Source organism: Idiotropiscis lumnitzeri, chromosome 13 (assembly GCF_059441095.1).
Source record: "Idiotropiscis lumnitzeri isolate Australia: NSW breed Sydney's pygmy pipehorse chromosome 13, RoL_Ilum_1.0, whole genome shotgun sequence".
NCBI lineage: Eukaryota > Metazoa > Chordata > Actinopteri > Syngnathiformes > Syngnathidae > Idiotropiscis > Idiotropiscis lumnitzeri.
Window position 1 is genome coordinate 12,309,814 of NC_142403.1, and position 21,759 is coordinate 12,331,572.

Consider the following 21,759-nt stretch of genomic DNA (forward strand, 5'->3'; position numbering starts at 1 on the left):
TACGAACACTTACTGCGTGGACGTACTCGGACGTTTGATTGGCGGATAATTCGGTGGGCGGTGCTTGGTGTTGCTACAGCACCCGTCTTTTTGTCGGAGGCGAGAGCGACTGAAAACTGGAAAGTCCCCGACAGTCAAGCGAACGTTTCCGGGAGGAACTACTAGTAGTTGCAATGAGGGTCGTCGGGCCTTTATTCCCTTGACTTCTCTTGTTGGATTGCAAGAGCCTGCTTGCCGTGTATTTTTAACCTTTAAGCGTATGTTGGAGCTAGCTAGTCGGCGCGAGCTAGCTCTTTGTGTGGCTAGCGACTAGCTCGAGGGATGTTGTGTTGTTGAGCCCAAGGCAGCCCTCCCGTCGCCTGGGAGAGGAGGACAGACGTCATCCGCTCGAGTCTGAGCCACGCCGCCGTCACTCGGAAAACAAAACAAGAAAAAAAAACAGTGGGAAAGGTGGCCTGTGAGCTCTTCGCTTTGTTACGTAAGAGAACCGACGTCGAGAGGAAGCGAGTGAGACCGAGGGAAGGAGTTCGGCCAAAGATGGGCAACTGCCTTAAGTCGCCAACTTCGGACGACATGTCGTTGCTTCATGAATCCCAATCGGACCGGGCCAGCTACGGAGACGGCGCCGACCTCGAGCCACCGCCCCCTTACCAGGTAAACTTTCTGACCAGACAAATGGTTGGTTGTTTGGTTTGCTGGCTTCAGTAAAATTAAAAAAGGACTCCACTTCAGCTGTTGACAGATTCGACATTGTCTTTTTGCTAATCCGCTTGTAATATTATATCGTCCTGTCTCTGCCATTTACGGATACAGTTATCATCCTCGCCACAAAAAAATAATCAAATTGCATTTTCCCCAACACAATATTGCGATTTAATATGCTAGTATTTTTGTCAAAGTCCTCTTCCCATGTATTTTTTAAACAACACAAGATATAAATAAATACGGATTAAAATGGAATTTTGGTGAATAGCTACTTTTCAGTACTAAAGTATATTAGGCATGTCATTGCTGACATTGCTCTTTCCATGTAAAAATATTCCACATGTGCTATTTTAAGTTGAGTTTTAGCACAAGAGATGCCGTTTGAATTATCACTGGAATTTTGATGCGTCAACTGAGAACTTTTCTCGCAATTTTGGCCCGTGCGAGTTTAGTAGACTTGTATAAGGTATGTATATATTATAACATCGCTACTACACGACGCTGGAATATTACGGGCAACTATTTTTTCATTGAGGATATAGAATATATGCCTGTGACTTTTAATTATCTGTCTACATGTGTTTGTGTTGAAATAGCTTTTGGTTCCAAAAATTAGCTTGTCAATTGTTTGTTAGCATTAATAATAATAATAATAATAATATTCCCTTTATTAGTCCCACAATGGGGAAATTCGAGATTCGAACCCAGGCCTCCTGGGCAGACTGGGTCCTGAACGCGGCACCTTAGACCTCTCGGCCATCTTACAAGCTTGAAGTTCCAATATCGATGACTTGTTCAATATTATCCAAACTGCTGATTTTTGTGAGGTGATTTGAATTGTGTTCATTGCCACCATACAGTGCTAGTAACACAAGATGAAGAAAAAAAACACTTCCAAATGAAGGTTCATTCGTATCTCAAAAAAATTCTTTTGCGCTTGTCTTCATTTGACTGGTCGCCTGTCACTCGCTGGCTATGACTGGTCGCCTGTCACTCGCTGGCTATATGTAGCCAAACAACCATTCACATTTTGAGAGTTGCAGGTACGGATGTGCTGAAGCAAATGGCTAGTGGGCGCATGTAAATGTGGTCCTTTAGTAACCTGGAAGGTGTCTGACCAAGCATTTCAGGCCAGCGGTGTCGTGCATTTTGTTTACACAGATAGGATTTCACAAGAGGCTTAACGAACTAGTTAAAAGGTCCATTTCTAAAGAACCCTTTCATAGCAGCCTGATCCAGCTCCCCCCGGTGCCCCTCAGTAGACCACAGTAAGCACAACCTTCGCCAAGCTGGGAACACGGCACACATTTTTGGCGTGCTTGCACAGTTAAGCATAGCACGCTTTTTTAGAAGGGCCAAGTCCTCGCCTGTGTTGTTTCACATTGAATGTGGCTCCTTCCTGAAAGTGCTTTCCTCCAGCCCACGGCACTGTAAAATGGGGTGCTCATTTTCAACTTCTTAACCAGGTTTTAAAATGTGAGACCCCAAACATGAAAAAGGAAAAATGCCACTCGATGTTGAAATAATCCATTCATCTGATTACGCCACATGTAATGTGTGTATTAACAGCATTTTTTTAAATTGTTTGAATGAGTGATATTTAACATTTTTGTGTTTCCATCAATAACTTGGCCAAAACCACAACAGGATACACAGATTGCTCAGCGGGCTGTGAGTCACTTGATTCTTCCCCATGTTAGCCGGATTGGAGTCATCTTTGTGCCTGAAATATTCTTGGCTTCAAGTTTCAGTGTTGGCTTTTTCAGTTTTTCATTTTAAGGGCGACATTTTGAAATGAATTTAAAACAATGTTAAAGTGTCTTATGATGATAGTTTGTGGTCTATTTACGATTTATTCTATTAATGTAGGGAATTCTTAAAAAAAAATGTTGCGGTTTTGGTTATGCTTGGTCCCTTTCTCCATTTGGATAGTTTTTAAAATTCAAAAGGAAAGCGACACCAGTTCGTAGGAGGCCGATACTTGGTAAACGTACACTTTTTAACATCTGCTCTTTGTTGTGATTCTCTGCAATCATGACACCCGTCAGACTTTGTTTCAAAAGAATACACACAGTCAGCAATGAATCAGACGACCGGCATTTGAGCCAAAGACACGCAGTGCTTTTTTTCCTCACTCGTTTCCTGAATGAACAAAGGAAGGTTCTTTGGAATTTGCCAATGATTCCGAGTTAAGGATCAGTTTCCTCTCTTGTGGGAAGCAACCAGGCTAAGTGAACAGATGGGCCCAGTGAGCTCACCAGACCACTTAGGCAAGCGAAGTATTTTGGTTCCGTTTTGTAATGATGTCAAGTGCGCCGTCGACAGTGTGCTTCATGTCAGAGAATAGCTGCACCTCTTACAACTTAGTGTTGACGTGACAAGCTGTGTGAGTGAATGATTGACCGACTGTCAGTTCTGGTGATTTGGAAAGCAGCTGGTGAGAAAAAAATGCTGACTCATTTCAGTGAAAGCAGACAACGGGAGCTAAAGCTACTTGCGTTAGTTTGACCTGCAGTGTCCCTTCCCTTGTACGGCACAACGCTCCACGGATGACAAGTGTGCATGATCAGATAGCAATTTTTTTTTTTTTAAAGCAACAACCCGCTATATGAACACGGAAATGCTCATGAAATGTGGCTTCAGCCAGATGCCTTAAATGCCATCAGCTTTTTGCAGCACGTTTATTTTTTCAAAAGACAACAATGGTGAGCAAGTTAGTAAGTAAATGTTATTGATAAGATTGCACAAATAATTCACTTTTTTTTTTTAAGACGAGTTTGAGTGCTACAGCACTGAGCGATGTAGACTGCTACGTTAGCTTCTCATGCTAGCTGCTGACAAGCCATATGTGATTGTCATTTGGGATTATATGATAGTCATATTTTACCATTTTGTATCACATCACATCATCATTTTACACTTTAAATCTTGAATTAACCTCAATTTGAATTTTTTTTGTTTTTGGAGTCAATCAAATAGGAGGTTGATTGTGCTCGATTTTTGCCGTACCTTATTATTGGTGAGAATGAAAACATAATTAAATTGCATTGAAGTGAGTCAGCTTTGTTTTTACGGTTTCAGGTTGGTTTACTGTTTTGATTAGATTGTCTCTTTAAACAATCTAAGGCAAAATTGTCAGCGGAAATATTCCCGACTTTATTGCTCGCGTGCTGGTCGTGAGATTGCATTCCCCGGAGGAATTGCACTGTTAGTTTTTATTTAGCTTCCTGTCTGGAGTTCAGTTTGCCAGACATCCCTGAAATGTTTGAAATGCTTGCATTTGTGTTCATAAATGTTGGGACATTGTAACATTTCTCAGTTTTTTTTGTCTCTTAGCGCCATCATAATGTCCCCTCCACTGGACGTGAAAAGTTTTAAAAAAATTATTTCGTTGCCCATCTGAATTGTGAAGCGCCGTCCAAGCAATTCTGAAGCATTTGACTGAATATGAGCAGATAATATTGCCCAAAAAACGTAATTGTCCAATTTGTCTTAAGTTTGAGCTTGCCTGCTACTGCCCCGACTCCGGATAAACAGAAAAAAATGGAGTAATATGCACCCGCCCAACAGTGACAATGTGGTCACCGTGTATCGGGTTTTTTTCCCTTAGAGCAGGTGAGTCTGTAACTTATCACCCGTGATGAACAGGGTGATGGGGGTTCACTGCATCCTAACAACTTTCCATTCAAAGCCAAGGCCTGGCCGGCTGACGCACTCTGCTGTGTTGCGCTTCATTCAGCAGCCAAACCTTGCAGAAGGCCCAAGGTCTCCATGTTGGCTCAACTCGCCGCTACTCGACTTCTCTGCCCCTTTCGCACCGGCCAAATCGCTCAACCCGCCCTCCCGTCCGTCCCCCGCGCTTACCATGTGTGCCCAGTTGAGCCCAAGTTACGTAACGTACAGTTGTTGTGGCCCAGCTGACGCACCATATTTGGGAGAAGGGAGAAGCCTGTGATAACAATTGGACTGCTGACCATTGGCACAGCTGACACGCACGCACCCAGTATGGCCGCTACCCCCTCCCAGGATTTGTGCATGTTGCTTTTATCCCTGTTTGGCACGGGTGAAAGGAGAAGCTGTTCTGCCTTGCATGCCAGCTAGTTATGCTGACTCATGGCCACGCTTGGTGCTGACTTTGATTACCGCCCCACTCCAATATATGATTCAGACTGAAATGAAAATGAACTTCCAAGTAAATTAAAGACATTTTTTTACACATTTGCAGTCACCGGATCAATGCGTCATTGCCTCTTTCAGATTGTGCCTTTTTTGTTGTTCCATACTGAAAACTCATGGCACCAGTATCATCTCATCACGAAGTAGTCATTTCCTGTAAAGACAGGGTGTCCGGCGTTCCTTAAAAAGTCATTTTTAAAAATTATTATTGTCCTTTAAAAAATGCCACTTATTCGTTATTTTTAAAGTCTCAAAAACAGCACCGACATTACGGTGCGTGTATTCACTCTAAATTCTGAACGTCTTTTATTTCAACTTCAATAAACTTAACATCCTGTTTTTGGAATGTAAGAGGAATCCAAAGTACAAATTACAACAGAATGGTGACCCAAAACACGCAGATAAAAACACCCAAGAATGGCTAAGAGCGAAACATCAGACTATTCTGAAGTGGCCTTTTGTGAGTCCCGATCTAAATCCTGTTGGACAAGTGGAAGGAGCTGCAGCATGCTGACTGGAGAAAGCACCCTTCATACCTGGGACTGCCTCAATAGGTTGTGCAGCAAAATATCAAGTTAAGGGTACCATACGTTTTGTCCAGGCCTGTTTCAAGAGTTTTTTTTTTTAATAATTCTGTTGAACCACAATTCATAATCAGTCATTTTCATTGGTTAATTTACCTTTTATTATTATTACTTATGTCCACTTTAGTTAGATTCAAGTTCGTTCTATAATCAGTGTCGTATTTTCTTTCTTTAACAAAGGGATGCCAACCAAATTTGTCAACGTGTTGGTTCCTGTTGCGCTTGCTGTGGTGAGGAAACATCCCCATCTCCTGCCAATGAGCACACTGCATTCCAAAGTCACAGCTCAAAATTGTTCATTCCTTAGATGACGAACATTACTGAGCAACCATCCCCTGAATACTTCTATTGTGTCACGTACGAAGGGACGACGGATTGTGTTGAAATAAACATTAAATGGGGTTTTGATTGTATTTTTTTTTTTTGCTATTGCCTGAAACCTTCCTTGTTCTATGTGCAGGAACAGATTCACGTTCCCATCTATCACCCGACACCAAGCCAGGCTCGATTAGCCACCCAGTTGACGGAGGAAGAGCAGGTGCGCATCGCCCAGCGCATCGGACTGATCCAGCACCTTCCGAGGGGCGTTTTCGACCCCGGGCGAGACGGATCGGAGAAAAAAATCCGAGAGTAAGTCGTGAAACTGGCGTGTCATGACCTGAATTTGAGATTTGTTTTGGGATGCATAGCAAACAACTGATCCATCCAGTGCAATCTTGGTGTTCTTGGCAGTCTCTGAATGCAACTAAGCGGCAAAGTGAAAGTATGTTTTTGCTTCAGTTCTGATGCACCTCCTAATAATAGCCTGTGTCCTATACTTTGAAGCTACAATTTGCCGTTATTCAGTAACATTTATTGCTGTGTCAACATTATGCCAAAAGGTGAGTTTGACTTAATACCATTTGTACAAAGTGCTAGTAATTTGAAAAATTGAAATGCAGTCTAGTACTCATGATGAGCCCAATGTGGTGGGTGCTTTGCTTGTGTGGAATAATTTAACCGCTGAATACAGATGTTTATGCAATACGGGTTCATGATTATGTACATCAGGGGTCTCAAACTCGCGGGCCATTTGCGGCCCGCGGGATGATAGTTTGCGGCCCCCGCCTTATTATGAAAGTTTAATGTTCGTGCGGCCCGCAAATTTGATATGACTGGCACCTTACACTGTAAAGTGCCAGTCTGTAGTTATAAAGCTTTAATTACAGTGTAATTAAAGCTTTATAACTACAGAAGTAGGCCTACTCATCCCAGAACTATGGTTTATGCTTAGGATCTCCGCTATTTGACAAGATTTTGATTTGATTGACAGGAGACCCATGCGCGAACAGGATGTGCAGTCTGACGGAGCTTTGCATCAGCACTAGCACAGACAGGACTAATTATAAAATGTAGGATTACCTGTTCACAGTGGATAAAATTGAACCGCGGATTATTGTTGGGCACATCTTCAGCTTTAAAATGAGGGTAGGATTGTAATTTTTTTTTCGACGTTTTAGTAGGGGTTTGATTGATGAATGTTCCACTCATGTTCAGGACAATTCATGTTCAGAAGAAGATTAAAGAACTGTTAATACAGACATTTGACTCATTATTATAATTATTATTATTATTTATTACTGATTATTTTTCTTATTAATTCCTTATTTATTTTCTTATTAATTCCTTATTTATTTTTAAATCTTATTTTGTGTTAAAAAATAAAAATAAAGACATTTGAGAAGATTAGATTTTTTTTTTTTTTTTTCTTGGGGAAAACCTCATGCGGCCCAGCCTCACCCAGAGTCTACCTCTAGTGGCCCCCAGGTAAATTTAGTTTGAGACCCCTGATGTACATGCTCGATTTCATAAAAGGGGAAGTCAATCCAAAATTTTCTTTCCAAAAATATATTCTATGCAGGGCCACTAGTTGAAACATGGCCTTCTGATTAATATTGCGTTTGTAGAATGATTTGAGCAGTAAAATCCACCCGTTTTTAGTCACCTTTTATGTTACTCCCTATCAACTGAAAATGACATCACAGTGCCTAACGGCTCACCTGTTTTCTGAAGCTAAGCCCTGATTGGTCGTCAATCGATCCCTGATTGACTTTGTTGTCATTTTCCGTCAACAGCAACTGACAAAATGACCGCCCCCAGAGATGGACCAGAATTTTACTGCTAAACTCACATTCCCCAAGCGCAATATTAACCAGAATGCCATGTGTAGACTAGTGGGCCTGCATAGAACAAATTCTTGTAAACAAAATGTTTGTGTTCCCCTTTAATTTATTATTTTTAAATATTTTATTATGTGCATTTTCAACTTTGTGCGTGTGGGTCTGTAGGTGCGTGATCTGCATGATGGACTTTGTGTACGGGGACCCCATCAGGTTCCTGCCCTGCATGCACATCTACCACATGGACTGTATCGACGACTGGCTTATGAGGTCCTTCACCTGCCCGTCCTGCATGGAGCCGGTGGACGCCGCCTTGCTTTCTTCCTACGAGACCAACTGACACACACCTGCACGTGCGCCCAAGCACGCACACGCATACAAACACACACACCACTCTTATGGACCATGCTAATCACAAACACGCATACTGACTGCCCATTTATGGACTTATCCAGGATTAGTAAAAATGGATGCAAGTGTTGGGCCTGCTGGTCAGGACTGTGTTTGGGAAAGTGAAAGAATAGCAGCTGCGGAACAGGAAACAGCGGACATCGGAAAAAAAAAAGGTCACGAAGACACCTTTACTGTCACATGCTTATACTACTCACAAAAAGTTGAAGGTCAAATAAGGTTATAGTGCATTTTCAGTTGATCGTGAACTTTCAAAGCCCAGTCTCCCAACCTTTTTGGGAGTAGTGTATCGTTGACGTGGACTGTGACGGCACACAAGATGGCCCATCTGCCCACCGTGCTGTTTTTCCTCAGATTGCCTTGGAGCCTTGCCAATAGGAGGTCGAAGAAGTAGCAGTCTTGGAGATTTGCAGCCTCCAAAACGTCCGCCGGCTCCGAGCTGCCAAGCCGCGCAGATATGTGAATAGATTACAACAGACACTCGCAGTCTTGATCTCTGGTGAGAAATGTCAACTTGTTTGTGTTTTTTGTAAAGGGCTTTGTTTGATTCCCCCACATGGCAAAAGGAAATGTCACGTGTCAGTCAAGCTGAGGCCTCCATTTCCATAACACGCCTACGCCCACTAGAAACCAGAGGTGCGTTCTTGCCGCCTTTTTGGCAGATTGTCGAATCACAGGCAAAACCGTAGAGCCGGCGTTCATCCAATTGTACCTTTCAGACAGAACTAGCTGAAGCCAGACGTTTCTGTGTCCACAGTCATTACGGCTTCACGATTCAGATAATTAGATGTTTGCGACAAGGCTTTCAACACAAAGGGCGGTGGGCAGTGTGTTCAACTTGACACTGTGGCTGTGTCTCTGCTGACAAATTTACTGGGTGAAATCAACCACCTCGTATCATTACGTTGAGCTTTTTGCGTCCAGAATTCTTATCAATGTATAGTAATTGTAACACAAGCTAAACATTCCTATCATGTGTACAACTAAAGGCTGTAGGAATAAAAAAAAAGCCTATATTCCATTGCAGTGGTCTAAAAAAAATGTTTTTTTGAAATAGTTTTTTTCTCCAAGGAAATGGGGAAAAAAAAAAAAATTTTATGTTTTTTTCCAAGAGAATAAAAAAAAATCTTTAAAAATAAAGGTGTAAAAAAGATAATTTTGCCAGGATAAAATGAGTTGAAATTATTTTGCCAAGCTAAGGTCGTGATATGACTTTTGAATTAAAGTTAATGAAACGAGACATTATTAGAGGTAAACTTTAAAAATACGTACTCGTAGTATTACACATTTTATTTTGGAAAAGATTCCTTTATTCTCTTAGATCAGACTACAATCTTGGAATAATGTGCCTTTTGTTATTGGGGGAAAAATAGCTCTATACTCTTTTACTAATACGCTTGTTGTTCTTACCAAAAAAAAAAAGGATGCATCACCAGCTTTTAATTGGCCCAGAGCAACTAGCTGGAGAAATTGGGAATATGTTGGTTCCGTTAATGCACTGAACTCGATCAGAAGTAGGAATGCATGTTTTTAAAATGTAAGATATTTTGCAGACCCCCCATAAGCGTTAACTTAGCGAATCACGAAAAGCCGCCTTTTAAAAGAAGGGAGACTAAGGCCGCCCAACAAATTCCATTTGAGAAATCTGTATCAGATGGGACGTTCCTGACTCTCACGTCTCCTCCCATGTTGTGTTGAAAGCAGTTGTCACAGCAGACGCTGTGCTGACTCTGTTGCACATATTTTTATCTGATTACGGGATTCCTCAACCAATATCACATTTTTACTGATCAGCCAGTTGGGCATTTATTCGCTATACTTGATATCCACTACGCTTTTTGTCCCTACTAGTCAGACATTTCAACCACTAGTAGAACAAGTCTAAGTAGTTACCTTAGTTTCACTGTTTTCACTTTATGGAAAGCCGTTTGAGTGTTGATTCAGTATCGTTGGTGTGCACTAATACACTCTTTGTCTTTTCGATTAAGACACTAGTTGAACAGCTAAGGCACGTTAGTCAAATGAATTTGTCATTCTATGAATGCACTGAATTTGTCTTACAAGTGAGGACACAGCATACTGGTACGTGGATATCAAATAAATCAAGTGAATAAATGCTGGAACAAGTTCCTTTTGGGTTCTGTGTGAAAGAAACAGGCGGATGGATACATGCCGGATCTACTTCTAGGACTCATCAATTTTACAAAATCTCTGCGTCTAAGTGGCTTCCGGAAGCACAAATGTTTCACTTCTCCTTTGCTAACATTTTTAACAACATAATTAACATTAGAAAAGTCGATTTTTTTTTTTTTTTGCACAAACTTCATGTTTTATGTTGGTCTCAATCACTGCGGGGTGGAGCATCAGGGCTCAAATGCGTTGAGGGGAAAGAGGCAAGAAAAGACGGGATCCCCTGGCGTTCCCAGGCCAGCCGGGAGAGAGAGTCTCTCCAGCGCGTCCTGGGTCGTCCTCGGGAACTCCTGCCGGTGAAACATGATCGGAACACCTCATCTGGTAGGCATCCTAATCAAATGCCCGAGCAACCTCATTTGGCTCCTGTCAATGCGGGGGAGAAGCGGCTCGACTCTGAATCTCTCTCGAATGTCCGCGCTTCTCACCTTATCACTAAGGGAGAGCAGCTTGTGTCCGGGATCTTGTTCTTTCGCACACGACCCGCAACTCGTGACCACAGCTGAGGGTGGAAATGTAGATCGAGAGCTTTGCCTTTCGGCTCAGCTCCTTCACCACAACATATCAATACGAATCTGCATCCTGTCCTCACTCATGAACAACACCCCACGATACGCCACCCTTTTCCAACTGAGGATCATGATCTCACGTTTGGAGACGTTGATTTTCATCCTAACCGCTGTAAAAATAAAATATGGGAGCAAAATAAAATCCAATCTTTAATTCAAGAGCATTTATTCAATAGTGTATGGATTATCTGCCATGTAAGTTGTACTCAAATTGCAATCCATAGCTCAAAACGCTCGAACACTTGGAGCACATTTAAATATGGAGTTAGTGGGGCTGTGCAGCTCTTGTTTATTTCCTCAAAACTGTGTTGGGCGGATATTTCACTGATAATGCAACAGCTGCACATGTTGCCTCACTTGGGGGGGGCAGGCATTCTCCATTTTATTTATTTAAAAAGGCCGAGCATACTGGCACAACGTGTTGATTGTGGGTGGATTTTTGTAAGAACCAAACTATTCATCTGTTTGCGCATGTGAATGAGTTATGTGTGTTATATGTTTGTGTAAGGATCCTTGTTAGATATTTCCTTGTTTCCTTGTATACATGAATATGCAGAGTGCTACAGGCGACAAATAAATAGACACTGCAACTATACACAAGCTACGTATTTTTACTTTTACTTCATCACTGACTGCGGCTATAAAATATTATTTCTGTGTTGAAGCAAAGAGGTGAATAGTGTTTTCACGTGGTGAGAAAGACAAAGCAAAATGGTGTTGAATCATTTTGAATGTGCAATCTGCTTGTGAGTCATTGTGACTTGATATTGTTTCTTATTGTCTAACTGTATGACTGCTTAAGGGGAACCAATTGTGTCATAATACGATCAGCACTTGTGAGAGTACAGACAAGTTAGGTGAGGGAAGGTTTGATTCGGAATGCCCTATGCCAGGGATGAGCACAGTACTGTAATAATATGGCTGGCTTCTCTTTTAATCCGGCCCCCAAAGCACTGTCGTATTTGGTGCATTCATTTAGCATTTATTAATTTTTTACAAAATGTTGCCTATTTTCAGAAGTGAATGGGAAATCATGGACACAAATAAGACTCAGAGGCAAAAAGTTCCCAGCAGGGGTCGGTCCTTGGCTAAGGTAACGGTATCCAAACAATTAAAAACCTTAATTCATATATATTACTAAAGAGTTTACATGTTAAAAATACTTGATGTGCTACAGAAAAAACTGGGGCAGATCTGGAATCAGCGCAAAAAAAATCTTCTAGAAAGAGTCACCAAAATTCCCCATTCATTTCCAATGGCAAAAAATTTGGATTGCGTTTACTTCTCCAATTTTCTTCCAGCAACGCCGCGACCATCGTTTCACACCCAGACTGATATAAAAGGTACCCAGCCATATGGGTCTCTTTCCAAATTTGGTGCCACAAAAACACATTTTTTTCCCCCCAAAATTCCCCATTCATTTCGATTGGGACATTCAACATTTCACATTTAAATGCTTCCAGTTTGAAATTTAAGACATTCAGGTCATTCATTTCGCATTCCTGTAACTCCTTTCACATCATTCATGTGATTCACTCTGTTCATGTAATTCCTTTTCACATAATTCAGGTGAAGGATTCTATTACGACCCTGACGAATATAAATTGGTGGATCAAATTGCGGCAGGATGGGAGAGTCTTTCCCTGGTCGTTACAGTAAACAGAAATGTGGACCGGATTGATTATGTCCACTATGATGTCCAACGATTGGCGAACTTCACCACCTCGGCACTCCAGGCAGTGCATGAGCAATTGGCTGCCACGTCTCTTCTGGCATTCCAAAATAGAATAAGCTTAGATATGGTGTTGGCTGAAAGAGGAGGAGTGTGTGGTATTTTTGGGGATCAGTGTTGTACTCTGATTCCCAACAATACGTCTCCTGAGGGTCGCCTTACCAAGGCATTGGAGGGTGTGCGCACGCTAAGTAACAAAATGAAGGAGCACTCAGGTGTGGACACCAGTGGGTATTGTGACTGGTTAAACATCTTTGGTAAATATAAAAGCTTGATTGCATCAGTACTGATTTCTATTGCTGTGTTTGCCGCTATTATGGTGTTCTGCGGATGTTGCTGTATTCCATGTATCAGAACATTAACTGTTAAGACAATAGAACGCACATTGGGGCCACTCCCTCCGGGTGGCCAGTACATGATGATCCCTCAAAAAGACCTCCAGGAGGCGGAGACAGCCATGGCCCTCCGGGAGTCCAGGATGTGAGTATTTAAATGTTGAAAAGACAAACAATATCCACACACACGTTCAACAAGACACTGCTTTTTCCTCTTTGTATTTATCGTCATTTCCCCCGTACGTCACAAGTCCAGTGCTGTCACTTGATTCCTTGCAATCTGCTTCCCTCTACTGGTTTTGACGGGTACTGACTTTCAGTCCACATAAAAAGTCCATACAAATTTCAAAACCTTTCCATCATGTGACCTAATGGTCGGCTTTTCCTGATTTTTATTTATGTATTTATTTATTTGCTTTTTTGAAAAAAGAAAAAAAAACCTATTGGTTCTGTGCTAACATTGACTGCTATTTAGTGCTGCTGATAATTTCTTCCATCTTTTGAAGGCCCCATTCTTGTGTTGATTAGCAGTGGTGTGTTTGCGCCAAATATATATACCTTATGGAATTATTGCCGGAAAGTTCAGGCCTAGTTTCATCTGACCATAACAAAATCTCCCAAACACGTTATGGACCAATTAAGATCGGACCATGGTCTCTCTGTAGTTTGCTGTTGTTGGAAACCTCGCGGCAGTCATAGAGTAGTTGGTACAAACAATTTTGCCATAATCTGAACGATTTGTTTAAAAACACTTGCTGGGAAGGTAGATTTAAGGGCTCACCAGTCATATCTGTCAGCTTTTGGTCACATGGTACATTCTCGGCCAATTAGCAGAGCAATTTCATGCAACACATCCCAGGATGTTGTCATGCAGGTGGTGAGTGGCAGAAATCTTAATACAAATTTTCTTCTCTGATTAATTATATTATCCCAAAACATTCTTGTTGCTAATAAAGCTCGAAATTACATACTTAAATCATGGGCAAAAGATACAAGGTATACTCGCCTGGCTCAAATTACAAACTAGATATACTGCAATAGGATAACTAAATGCAAGAGTTGATGCTGTCAGAGAGAAATTAATTTAACCGTATTATTTTACAGAATGCATTTTAGTAATTCCCAAAGTGTGGGAATGTGAGGCAGATTTGCTCACCACTCAATCATAGAATCGCTTTCTGACAAATGTACTAATTTATTCTAATGTCAGTGGTTCTCAGAGTGTCGTCCATGTGCTTCCTCTACTAGTATGCAAAATAATCACAGAATAAAATGTCCAAACTGTGCATAATCTGTGTGACTTCGTTTAAAAAAATAGTACAGGGCGTTTTTTAAGTACAATTGCGCTGTATTAACTTTGTAGTTCATTTAATCTAGGCATCGTCTCATCAGGGTGGCAAGAAAATGTAAAATGGCTGCACCCTTTGATGGATGAAACCGGGCGGTTTTATTTGATCAATTTTTAGTCTACCAACACAATAGGAATCATAATGTCATTTTTAGCTGAGTTTAGATTTATGGGTGTATACAGAACATATTGAAAATATATATTTTTTAATCTTCACTTCCCCTTTAAGTGCAATGTTGATGTTTTAACTGTGTATGTTACGGTGGATTTCAATAATATTAAATATATCTTTTAGAATATAACCTCTGCCTTGTTTTTTAAACACTTCAATCTAGTATATTTCTGTGTTTTCATATTGGTCATGATGGGAATATTAATTATTATATTGAAATCATAATATGAGGCAAGTAGCTTTTTAGATGGTTGTTTGCGTGAAAAGTTTGAGAGCCACTGATCTGAATGAAAAGTGCAACAGTGGAATAAATATGTGAAACATTTTATTATAATAAATACTATTACTTCCACGATTTGAAAATATAGTTAAATGTAATATTAATGACTTTATATTTAAAAATTTGAATTGCTTATCGAACCGTGAGTCAGAAGGGAATCTTAACTTTGGTGTCTTTACTTCTCTACAGTGTCTAACGTCCTCGGGTACGTTGCAGCATTTGTCACTCATTTACGTCAGCTGCCGTAAAGCGTCGAACTCTAACGCTACTTTGTAGAATGACTGCCTGAAGCAGTTCCATCCCAGTTAAGGTCATCATTTTCCTTTCGCTCGTCTCCAAAAGGGTGATCACGTCTAAGTCGGGCATTTTATTCACATTCAGTATCTTCCTGCGCTGCGGGGAAGCGACGCGAGCCCGTGGAAGAAGCCTTGCTTTTAGCCAGTCATCGCCATGGCCTCCGACAGCGGCGACAGCAACCTGGACAGGGAGATGATTCTGGCGGACTTTCAGGTCTGTCGACCGAAACGACGAGTGCCGAAGTGTGTTTGTGCGAGCGCGCGGTGCCGTCCACCTGAGCGGCTTCTTCGACGGTTCTTTGCTTTCTGCGGCTAGCACCCCGAGCTAACCAACTGACAGCTTGCTAACTGAAGGCTGTTATTAGCATGGAGCTCTGGCTGTCTCTCGTCCACAACACTCGAGCGAAACGTGCTCGCCTAAACACTCGGACCAAGTGACTTGAAGGTGTCTTTTCGCTTGTTAGCTCGGGCCATGAATTTCTTTTGGCTGAAAAGTGAAACTCCCTATAGCTGTGAACTGTTGATATGTTTACCCGCCTCGTCACACACCTTACATCACGATGATTGTGCTCCTTACGAGCTCGTGATGCACTTTGAAGGGAGACTGCGGTAGCCACATATGTCACAACGAGTCAAATGCAAGAGAGTGGAGTAACACTGCATCAAGCTGCACTGTGATGAATGTTCAAAGCCCTCATATGCACAACATGGTTATTCTAACCACCTATCTGCTGTTAAAGGACCGATATGATCCTTTTTGAAATGCGTAATACATCATATACATTATACACATGCATACTGATTGGAAAGCATTTTCCTTTTCACCGTTTCCACAGTGACACCGATGAACAGCATTTGACTCTATTCTTTGAATAACATGAATAGAAAATAATCAATATGTCTTAGCCCATGCACAATGTCACTCATTCTCCTTTATTTTTCATCCCTACTCCTAGGCTTGCACTGGAATCGACAACATTGCAGAGGCAATCACCCTGTTAGAGCTTAATAACTGGGATTTAGTGGTAAGTTCTTTATCCGTAGGCTTGTTGTTTGACCCACAGTTCGCTATCAACACTTCACTTTAAAAGTCTACTACTGAACAACCTTTGATACAAGATTAGTATGTTTATTATGATGGATAATGGATGGACGGATAGTTGATCAACAATCTGGTCATGTAAGCTGTTTTGAAATCATCTGCTTGTGCAGGTTTTGGAAAACTTGGAGTGTTACGATATGCTGAAGCGAACACAGATGCCACAAAGTGGTATCTGCAAACTGTTGAGCTTGTTTGTAAATTTGTCATGTCACACAAAAGGCAAAGAAAAAGCAAAACACCATTTAGTGTTAATACTTTAGGCTTTTAGATTTGCTGATGCCACGCACGATGTTGATTTTGATTATTGATGCATCAGCACCGGCTCTGTCAGGTCTGCCATGACTTATTTGTTATACCGTAATGTCATCTTTGAGAAGAGGAAAAATAAGGCTGTGAATACTCACAAGCTAAAATATGATCTCCTTGGTGGAGGTAATAAAGTGGCCTTAGTGGGGAAAATGTTTTTGGAAGCTCTCTGTGTATATTTCTTCCAATGCTGGTTAGGAGTTGAAAGTGGGCAGCATTATGACAGCGCAGACTTCAGCTTGCATGCTCACTGCACCTGTGAATGTGATGACTTGCACTTTTTTTCTTTAAACACTTGACAAAAGAACTGTGCTTTTGTGAGTTTTAGTGGGGGAGGATTGATGTATTTTTGTTGCTAATGTATTCACAAGGAAGTTTCTAAGCAAAGTAGACCTTGCTACAGCCAAGCAAACCCTGATGTCTCTCCGCTTTAATCAGAAGACAAAAAAGCAAAAATAGACCATTCATTAGTTTCCAAAGCACACCTGCATTTTCCCACTCGACTGTCTCCGTGCGAAAAATCGTCTCAAAACAGGAGGGTTACCGGTTGAATCCCAAGTTCCCCTTCAGTTCTGTCAAACTGCAGTGGAACCTCAAGTTGAACCATGAGATTGTACAACTCAGGAAGTGATCAAGATTGCGTCTCAAGCTGCACAAAACCTTAAAAGTTTTAACCGCCGTCATTCACGAGAGTCTTTTGCAAATCTCAACAGATGCTAACACCAGCGTAACATAACGGTCGCCATGGCGATGTTCCATTCTCCAGGAATGAACAATTAACCTCTTACGGTCGTATCGACGTTGGGGCGGATGTTAATGCTTTAGTTATGCTTGGTGAGTGAATACAATACAATACATCTTCATTTACATTGCGCATTGCGCAAGGATGATGTAATCGGAGGGCATCTCTTGTTGTTACTGTTTCAGACGCTAGACTACAGAACAATATAAGCTGTACAAGGTTCATATTGTTCGGTAGATGTTTTTTTATATACACTAATATATTTTTTTATATCGCACAGGACTAGTTCAACTTTTGTAACATGAGTTTGAAAAAGGGTTTGGTAACTAAAAAAACGTGCAATTGCTCAATGTTATTAAAAGAAGAAACGACCAGTTGGGAGCAGTTGGTGCTGTCAGTGTCTTGGTGACTTGTGACTCAACTTGTCTATTTTTGTGATCGCAGACGTGATCCCTCCTTGTGATCCTCCTCTTATCTTACCAGCGTTTTTCAGAAAAAAGAAGCAAAATAATCCTTTTTGACGCAAGCTGAAATGGAGCCTAGTGAGATGCACTGTGAGAGTTGATTTTGCAGATAATTGAAGGCATTTTTCTTCAGACTCCAAATTTGACCATCCTTGTGGCGTTCACGCATCGTGATTGCTCTTGGGCCAAATCACGTCTTGTGCCTGGAAATTTCTGTTATACAAAACCAACAGGCAATTGAACTTCTGTTATTTTGCCCTTTGTTGCAGTGGTGTACAGCGAGTGTTCGGGATCTATACAATTGTCCCTCAAACAAAGGATCATCTTAGTGAGCAAAATCTGTTGTTGTTCAGAGCTTTCTTATTCCATTGTGCACAATGTTACACTCTCTTTTGATACAATAGAATTGGCTCAACCGAATGACTTTTTCTTTGTTTTGTAATTACAGGCTGCCATCAATGGGGTGATACCACAAGAGAATGGCATCTTGCAAAGGTAAGAAGCCAGATCTCACCCAGTCACTGTATTGAAGAGAAAAGCAATTGGAGATGAGTGCGTGCACGACACACTTGGCCACCTACTCCTGTTGTCGCCGTCGTCTCAAAGGCCACATAGCTGCACATGAAATCAGCGTTGTCACGGAGACATCCTCCTGACATATTTGAACAGTAGCTCAGGGCGTGGGCGCATGAGGCACTGAAACGTAAAAGTACGGACATAACCCTCCAAAAGTTTTGCATAAAACTTGTTATATCTCTTGAGCGGTACAATTTGGTGACCTTTTTTTAATGATCACAATCTGGAATATGGGTTTGTATCATTTTTGTGTGCGTCCATGCCGAGATGATATTCCAAATACATCACTATGCAGATGGATATCTGAAAAAAACTGTTGTTTAAATTTGGAAATCATTATCCCATAGGAAATTAACACAATTAATACATTATATCAAATGTAAAATACAGATGTTTTATACAAAAAATAGTTTTAACTTGTTCAGAGAACCCTGAATGAATTTACCAAACTGATTTTGCTTCATTTACCCGTCAACAATTAATTTGCCCTATTGCCAAATTGCTTTTCAAGGAGCCTTTCATCTAAGCTCGGTGTCGCACAGTTTCTGAACAGAAAAGAATCTTTTGTACCCTTCACACTGCATCTACGGTTAGCTGACAATCATGAATGCACAAAGGCCATCTGAACCCACGCATTGTGTTGTATTTGCAGACCTAGTGTGTATGCATGTGCTGCAGCGTGGTTCAGGCCCTTGGGCCATGAGATTATTGCTAGCCTTTCAAAAGGGACTCACTGCCGTGAATGGATGCTGACTGGCAGTGTGACCAGCAACCAGTACATTTACTTAAGTGGCTGGCACTGGAAAAAGAGCGGCGACCATTGGCCAGTTCACAAAGTTGAAGTGGAGCCAGTTGGTGGCTACACAAGCGCTCCTGTTTCACAATACACTTCCTTTCCCATGTATCCTCTTGTGCAAGATGATTGGGGAAAAGGCCTACAGCTCTTGGAAAACCTTGCTGGCCGATTTTGCCTTTGTTAGACACGCTCACATCACGTGCTGTTATTGCCGTTTGGGAACCACCTGCACTCCACAAAACTGTTGTATGGATATATGCTCTTAAGTTAGCCTTCGAGGCATATTTTCCCCTAAAAAGTTTTAGCACGTCGGAGGGTCCACTCTGTATTTAATGGAGCCACTCTTTTGCAATGCCTGCCGTCAACCATTTGACCCTTTTGACAGTAACTTTTCCAGTGAGGCGAGCCAGGCCACCATGTATGGACCTCACAGCCAATCAGAAGCAGCCGATGTAGTAGCCGAAGGTGCCGTTCCTTCGCAGTCCTCCTCGTCTTCGTCCCCCTCTCCGTTGTCTTCCTTGGCTTCCACGTTTTGCCCCAGCGCACCTTCCTCCCGACACATCATAGAGCGCCTGCCTCGGATGCTCAACTTTTGGGTGGAATACCGACAACGCACTGTTGAGCTTGTGCTCGAGGAAGGCAGCACAGTCGGTGAGCAGCAGCACTTGCACTACAAACTGTCTGTAGCAATACCTTTTGCTTATTGTCATACTTTTTTTTTTTTTTGCCCTGAACCACAGGTGAAATCAAACAAATTCTTGAGACAGAGCTTGGAATTCCTGTATCTAAAATGCAGCTGAAAGGATGGAAGAGTGGCGACGTGTCCGATAGTGTAAGTTTACACCTGTTAATGATGAAACACACTTAAGGCTGGGCAAGTAATTGATATTATCCACTAATTCAAATTAATTTGTAAAATCTTTTATTTATTTATTTTTTGAACGCGCGTCCTCACTGATGTGCACCGCTGACACTAAGAACATGGCTACGAACAGCTCGAATTTGCAAAAGCACAGTCAGGTTTGACAGCTGAGGATTTTAGTCACCCAATTTAGTGACTTTTCTGACCCCTGAAATTTTTCATTAAAGCTTAATGCCTGATAAGAAATCCGTAACATGAGTGAAGGCATTTTTCCGAAGATGAGAAACAACCTTGGTGAACGGAAATCATGGAGTACATTGCGCTGGACATGACCAAAATCCTGCTACACATTTGTATGTTGTAAAAGCAATTATTCATGGTTATACTTTAAATTGTTGAACATTTAAAATGTTAATTTTGGCAACAATCATGTTTAAAGGAACATTTTCACTTAATACACTTACTTCACTTGTTTTCTTATCTGACGAAAGAAGATAGCAATATAATCTTATTATTCATCTGGCAGTGGAACTAGGTTAATTTTTGGCGAAAAAATAGCTGGAACAAAACATTTTTTAAGCCTTATCCCCCGGCCCTAAATACATCAGTAAAAAAAGATTTTCAAACTGAACCATAAATCATGAACCATCAATTTGATTTTCTTTTTATACTGTACTTCTTACCTGCCTGTTTTCATTTAACAAGCTTGCTCAAATTCCATTTTAACACATCAGGCCACATCTTGTATCGTAACCAAGTGCTAAACTGCTCTGCACAGCCCACATGATTGTTTCTTTGCTTCAGACGGTGCTACGAAGTTTACACCTGCCAAGGAACGTCAGCCTGTATGTCCTGACCCCCGATATTGCCCCAACCGCCAGCACCAGCAAAAACAGGTATTTGCCTTCAATTGATTTCTCAAAAATCCGCCTTCCAACCACCCTTGCACTCCATCTGGCATCTCTGGCATGACTCGGAGCAGTGTAGTAGCTGAGAAATTGCACCAGGTGGCAGTCTATAACTAGCAGTTGACAGTTCCAGAGCAAGTCACGCCACTAGTCTTATTTAAGAGGCATTTGCCCAGTGGGTCCCTTTATTTCCTCTCATTCTTTGTGACATTTTGCGGGAAATGTCTGCTGCTGCAATACCTTGTGTAAATAATAGTTTTATTTCCCTTATTTGTATATTCCCACCTGACATAGTTGTTTGTCTTTTCAGACAGTGTATATAAACGGGCACGTGTGCGTGTGTATGTGTGCTTTATATCACACTTTATATTATATTCTAACCATATTTTATTTTACTAGTTCGGTCCATTTTTTTTAACGGTTCATGTGGTACTTGGGATTTTGTGGGCGTGCTCTATTAATCCAGCACCGGTCCGTTCATCTCTCTAAACGCTCGGCAGATTTAACAACCTTTCCCTTGGAAATGTCACACACCTTGCTGTAAAGCCACAGCAGTAATACAATCATTGTTGGCAGCTGAATGCACGATTGTCCTTTCATCACTGTCACGCGAACATCACCCAATGAAGAATGTATACCCTTTGCTTCACACTAATTAAAGGATGAGAAGAAGTTTATTGGGGAATAAAATTGGAAAGCAAAATTTAGGAAATGTTCTTTTTTTTAATGTAGTCTAATATGTGAAACTGAGTATTGCCATTGATAACTCTAAAACATTTTCCTCTGTCCTAAATTACGAATTATTAATTCTGTTATAGCAATGGAGTCGGTATTGTTGTTTATTCGTCAGCATCATCTACTTTCAAAAAATATAATATTGCTAAAACTACAACCGTAGGACCTCCAAAATTGAGGTTATAATTTCAAAGCAGATTTCCCATAGGAAAATAATTCAACTATGTGTTCCAAGATCAAACTCTTAACAGTCATCATACAAATCTAAAGAGAAATTAATCACTGCGTCAAAAAACAAACAAAAAAACTAC

At 41.2% G+C, this 21,759-nt stretch overlaps 2 protein-coding genes across 2 annotated transcripts in view; both read left to right on the plus strand.

Annotated features, from left to right (window-relative positions):
- The first annotated feature begins 42 nt into the window (after nt 1–42).
- rnf11b (ring finger protein 11b) lies at nt 43–8,250 on the plus strand. The gene is made up of 3 exons (XM_088312734.1): nt 43–654; nt 5,926–6,095; nt 7,793–8,250. The coding sequence occupies exons 1-3, from the start codon at nt 538–540 to the stop codon at nt 7,962–7,964; spliced, it is 459 nt and encodes a 152-aa protein (XP_088168860.1). The 5' UTR covers nt 43–537; the 3' UTR covers nt 7,965–8,250.
- Nucleotides 8,251–14,850: 6,600 nt separating this feature from the next.
- The window catches only part of faf1 (Fas (TNFRSF6) associated factor 1), a 49,846-nt gene continuing 42,937 nt past the window's right edge, over nt 14,851–21,759 (plus strand). Inside the window, exons 1-6 of the mRNA XM_088312733.1 lie at nt 14,851–15,171; nt 15,914–15,982; nt 18,020–18,066; nt 19,329–19,594; nt 19,684–19,775; nt 20,610–20,701. Of these exons, the coding sequence (XP_088168859.1) occupies nt 15,112–15,171; nt 15,914–15,982; nt 18,020–18,066; nt 19,329–19,594; nt 19,684–19,775; nt 20,610–20,701 (626 nt within the window). The 5' untranslated portion in view covers nt 14,851–15,111. The remainder of the gene's footprint in view (nt 15,172–15,913; nt 15,983–18,019; nt 18,067–19,328; nt 19,595–19,683; nt 19,776–20,609; nt 20,702–21,759) is intronic.

Excerpts from the sequence above, each read along its gene's own strand:
- rnf11b (XM_088312734.1), top strand. The coding sequence starts at position 538 with ATGGGCAACTGCCTTAAGTCGCCAACTTCGGACGACATGTCGTTGCTT. Across the intron at positions 655-5,925 it reads AGCCACCGCCCCCTTACCAG|GAACAGATTCACGTTCCCAT; the intron begins GTAAACTTTCTG and ends TTCTATGTGCAG. Across the intron at positions 6,096-7,792 it reads TCGGAGAAAAAAATCCGAGA|GTGCGTGATCTGCATGATGG; the intron begins GTAAGTCGTGAA and ends GTGGGTCTGTAG.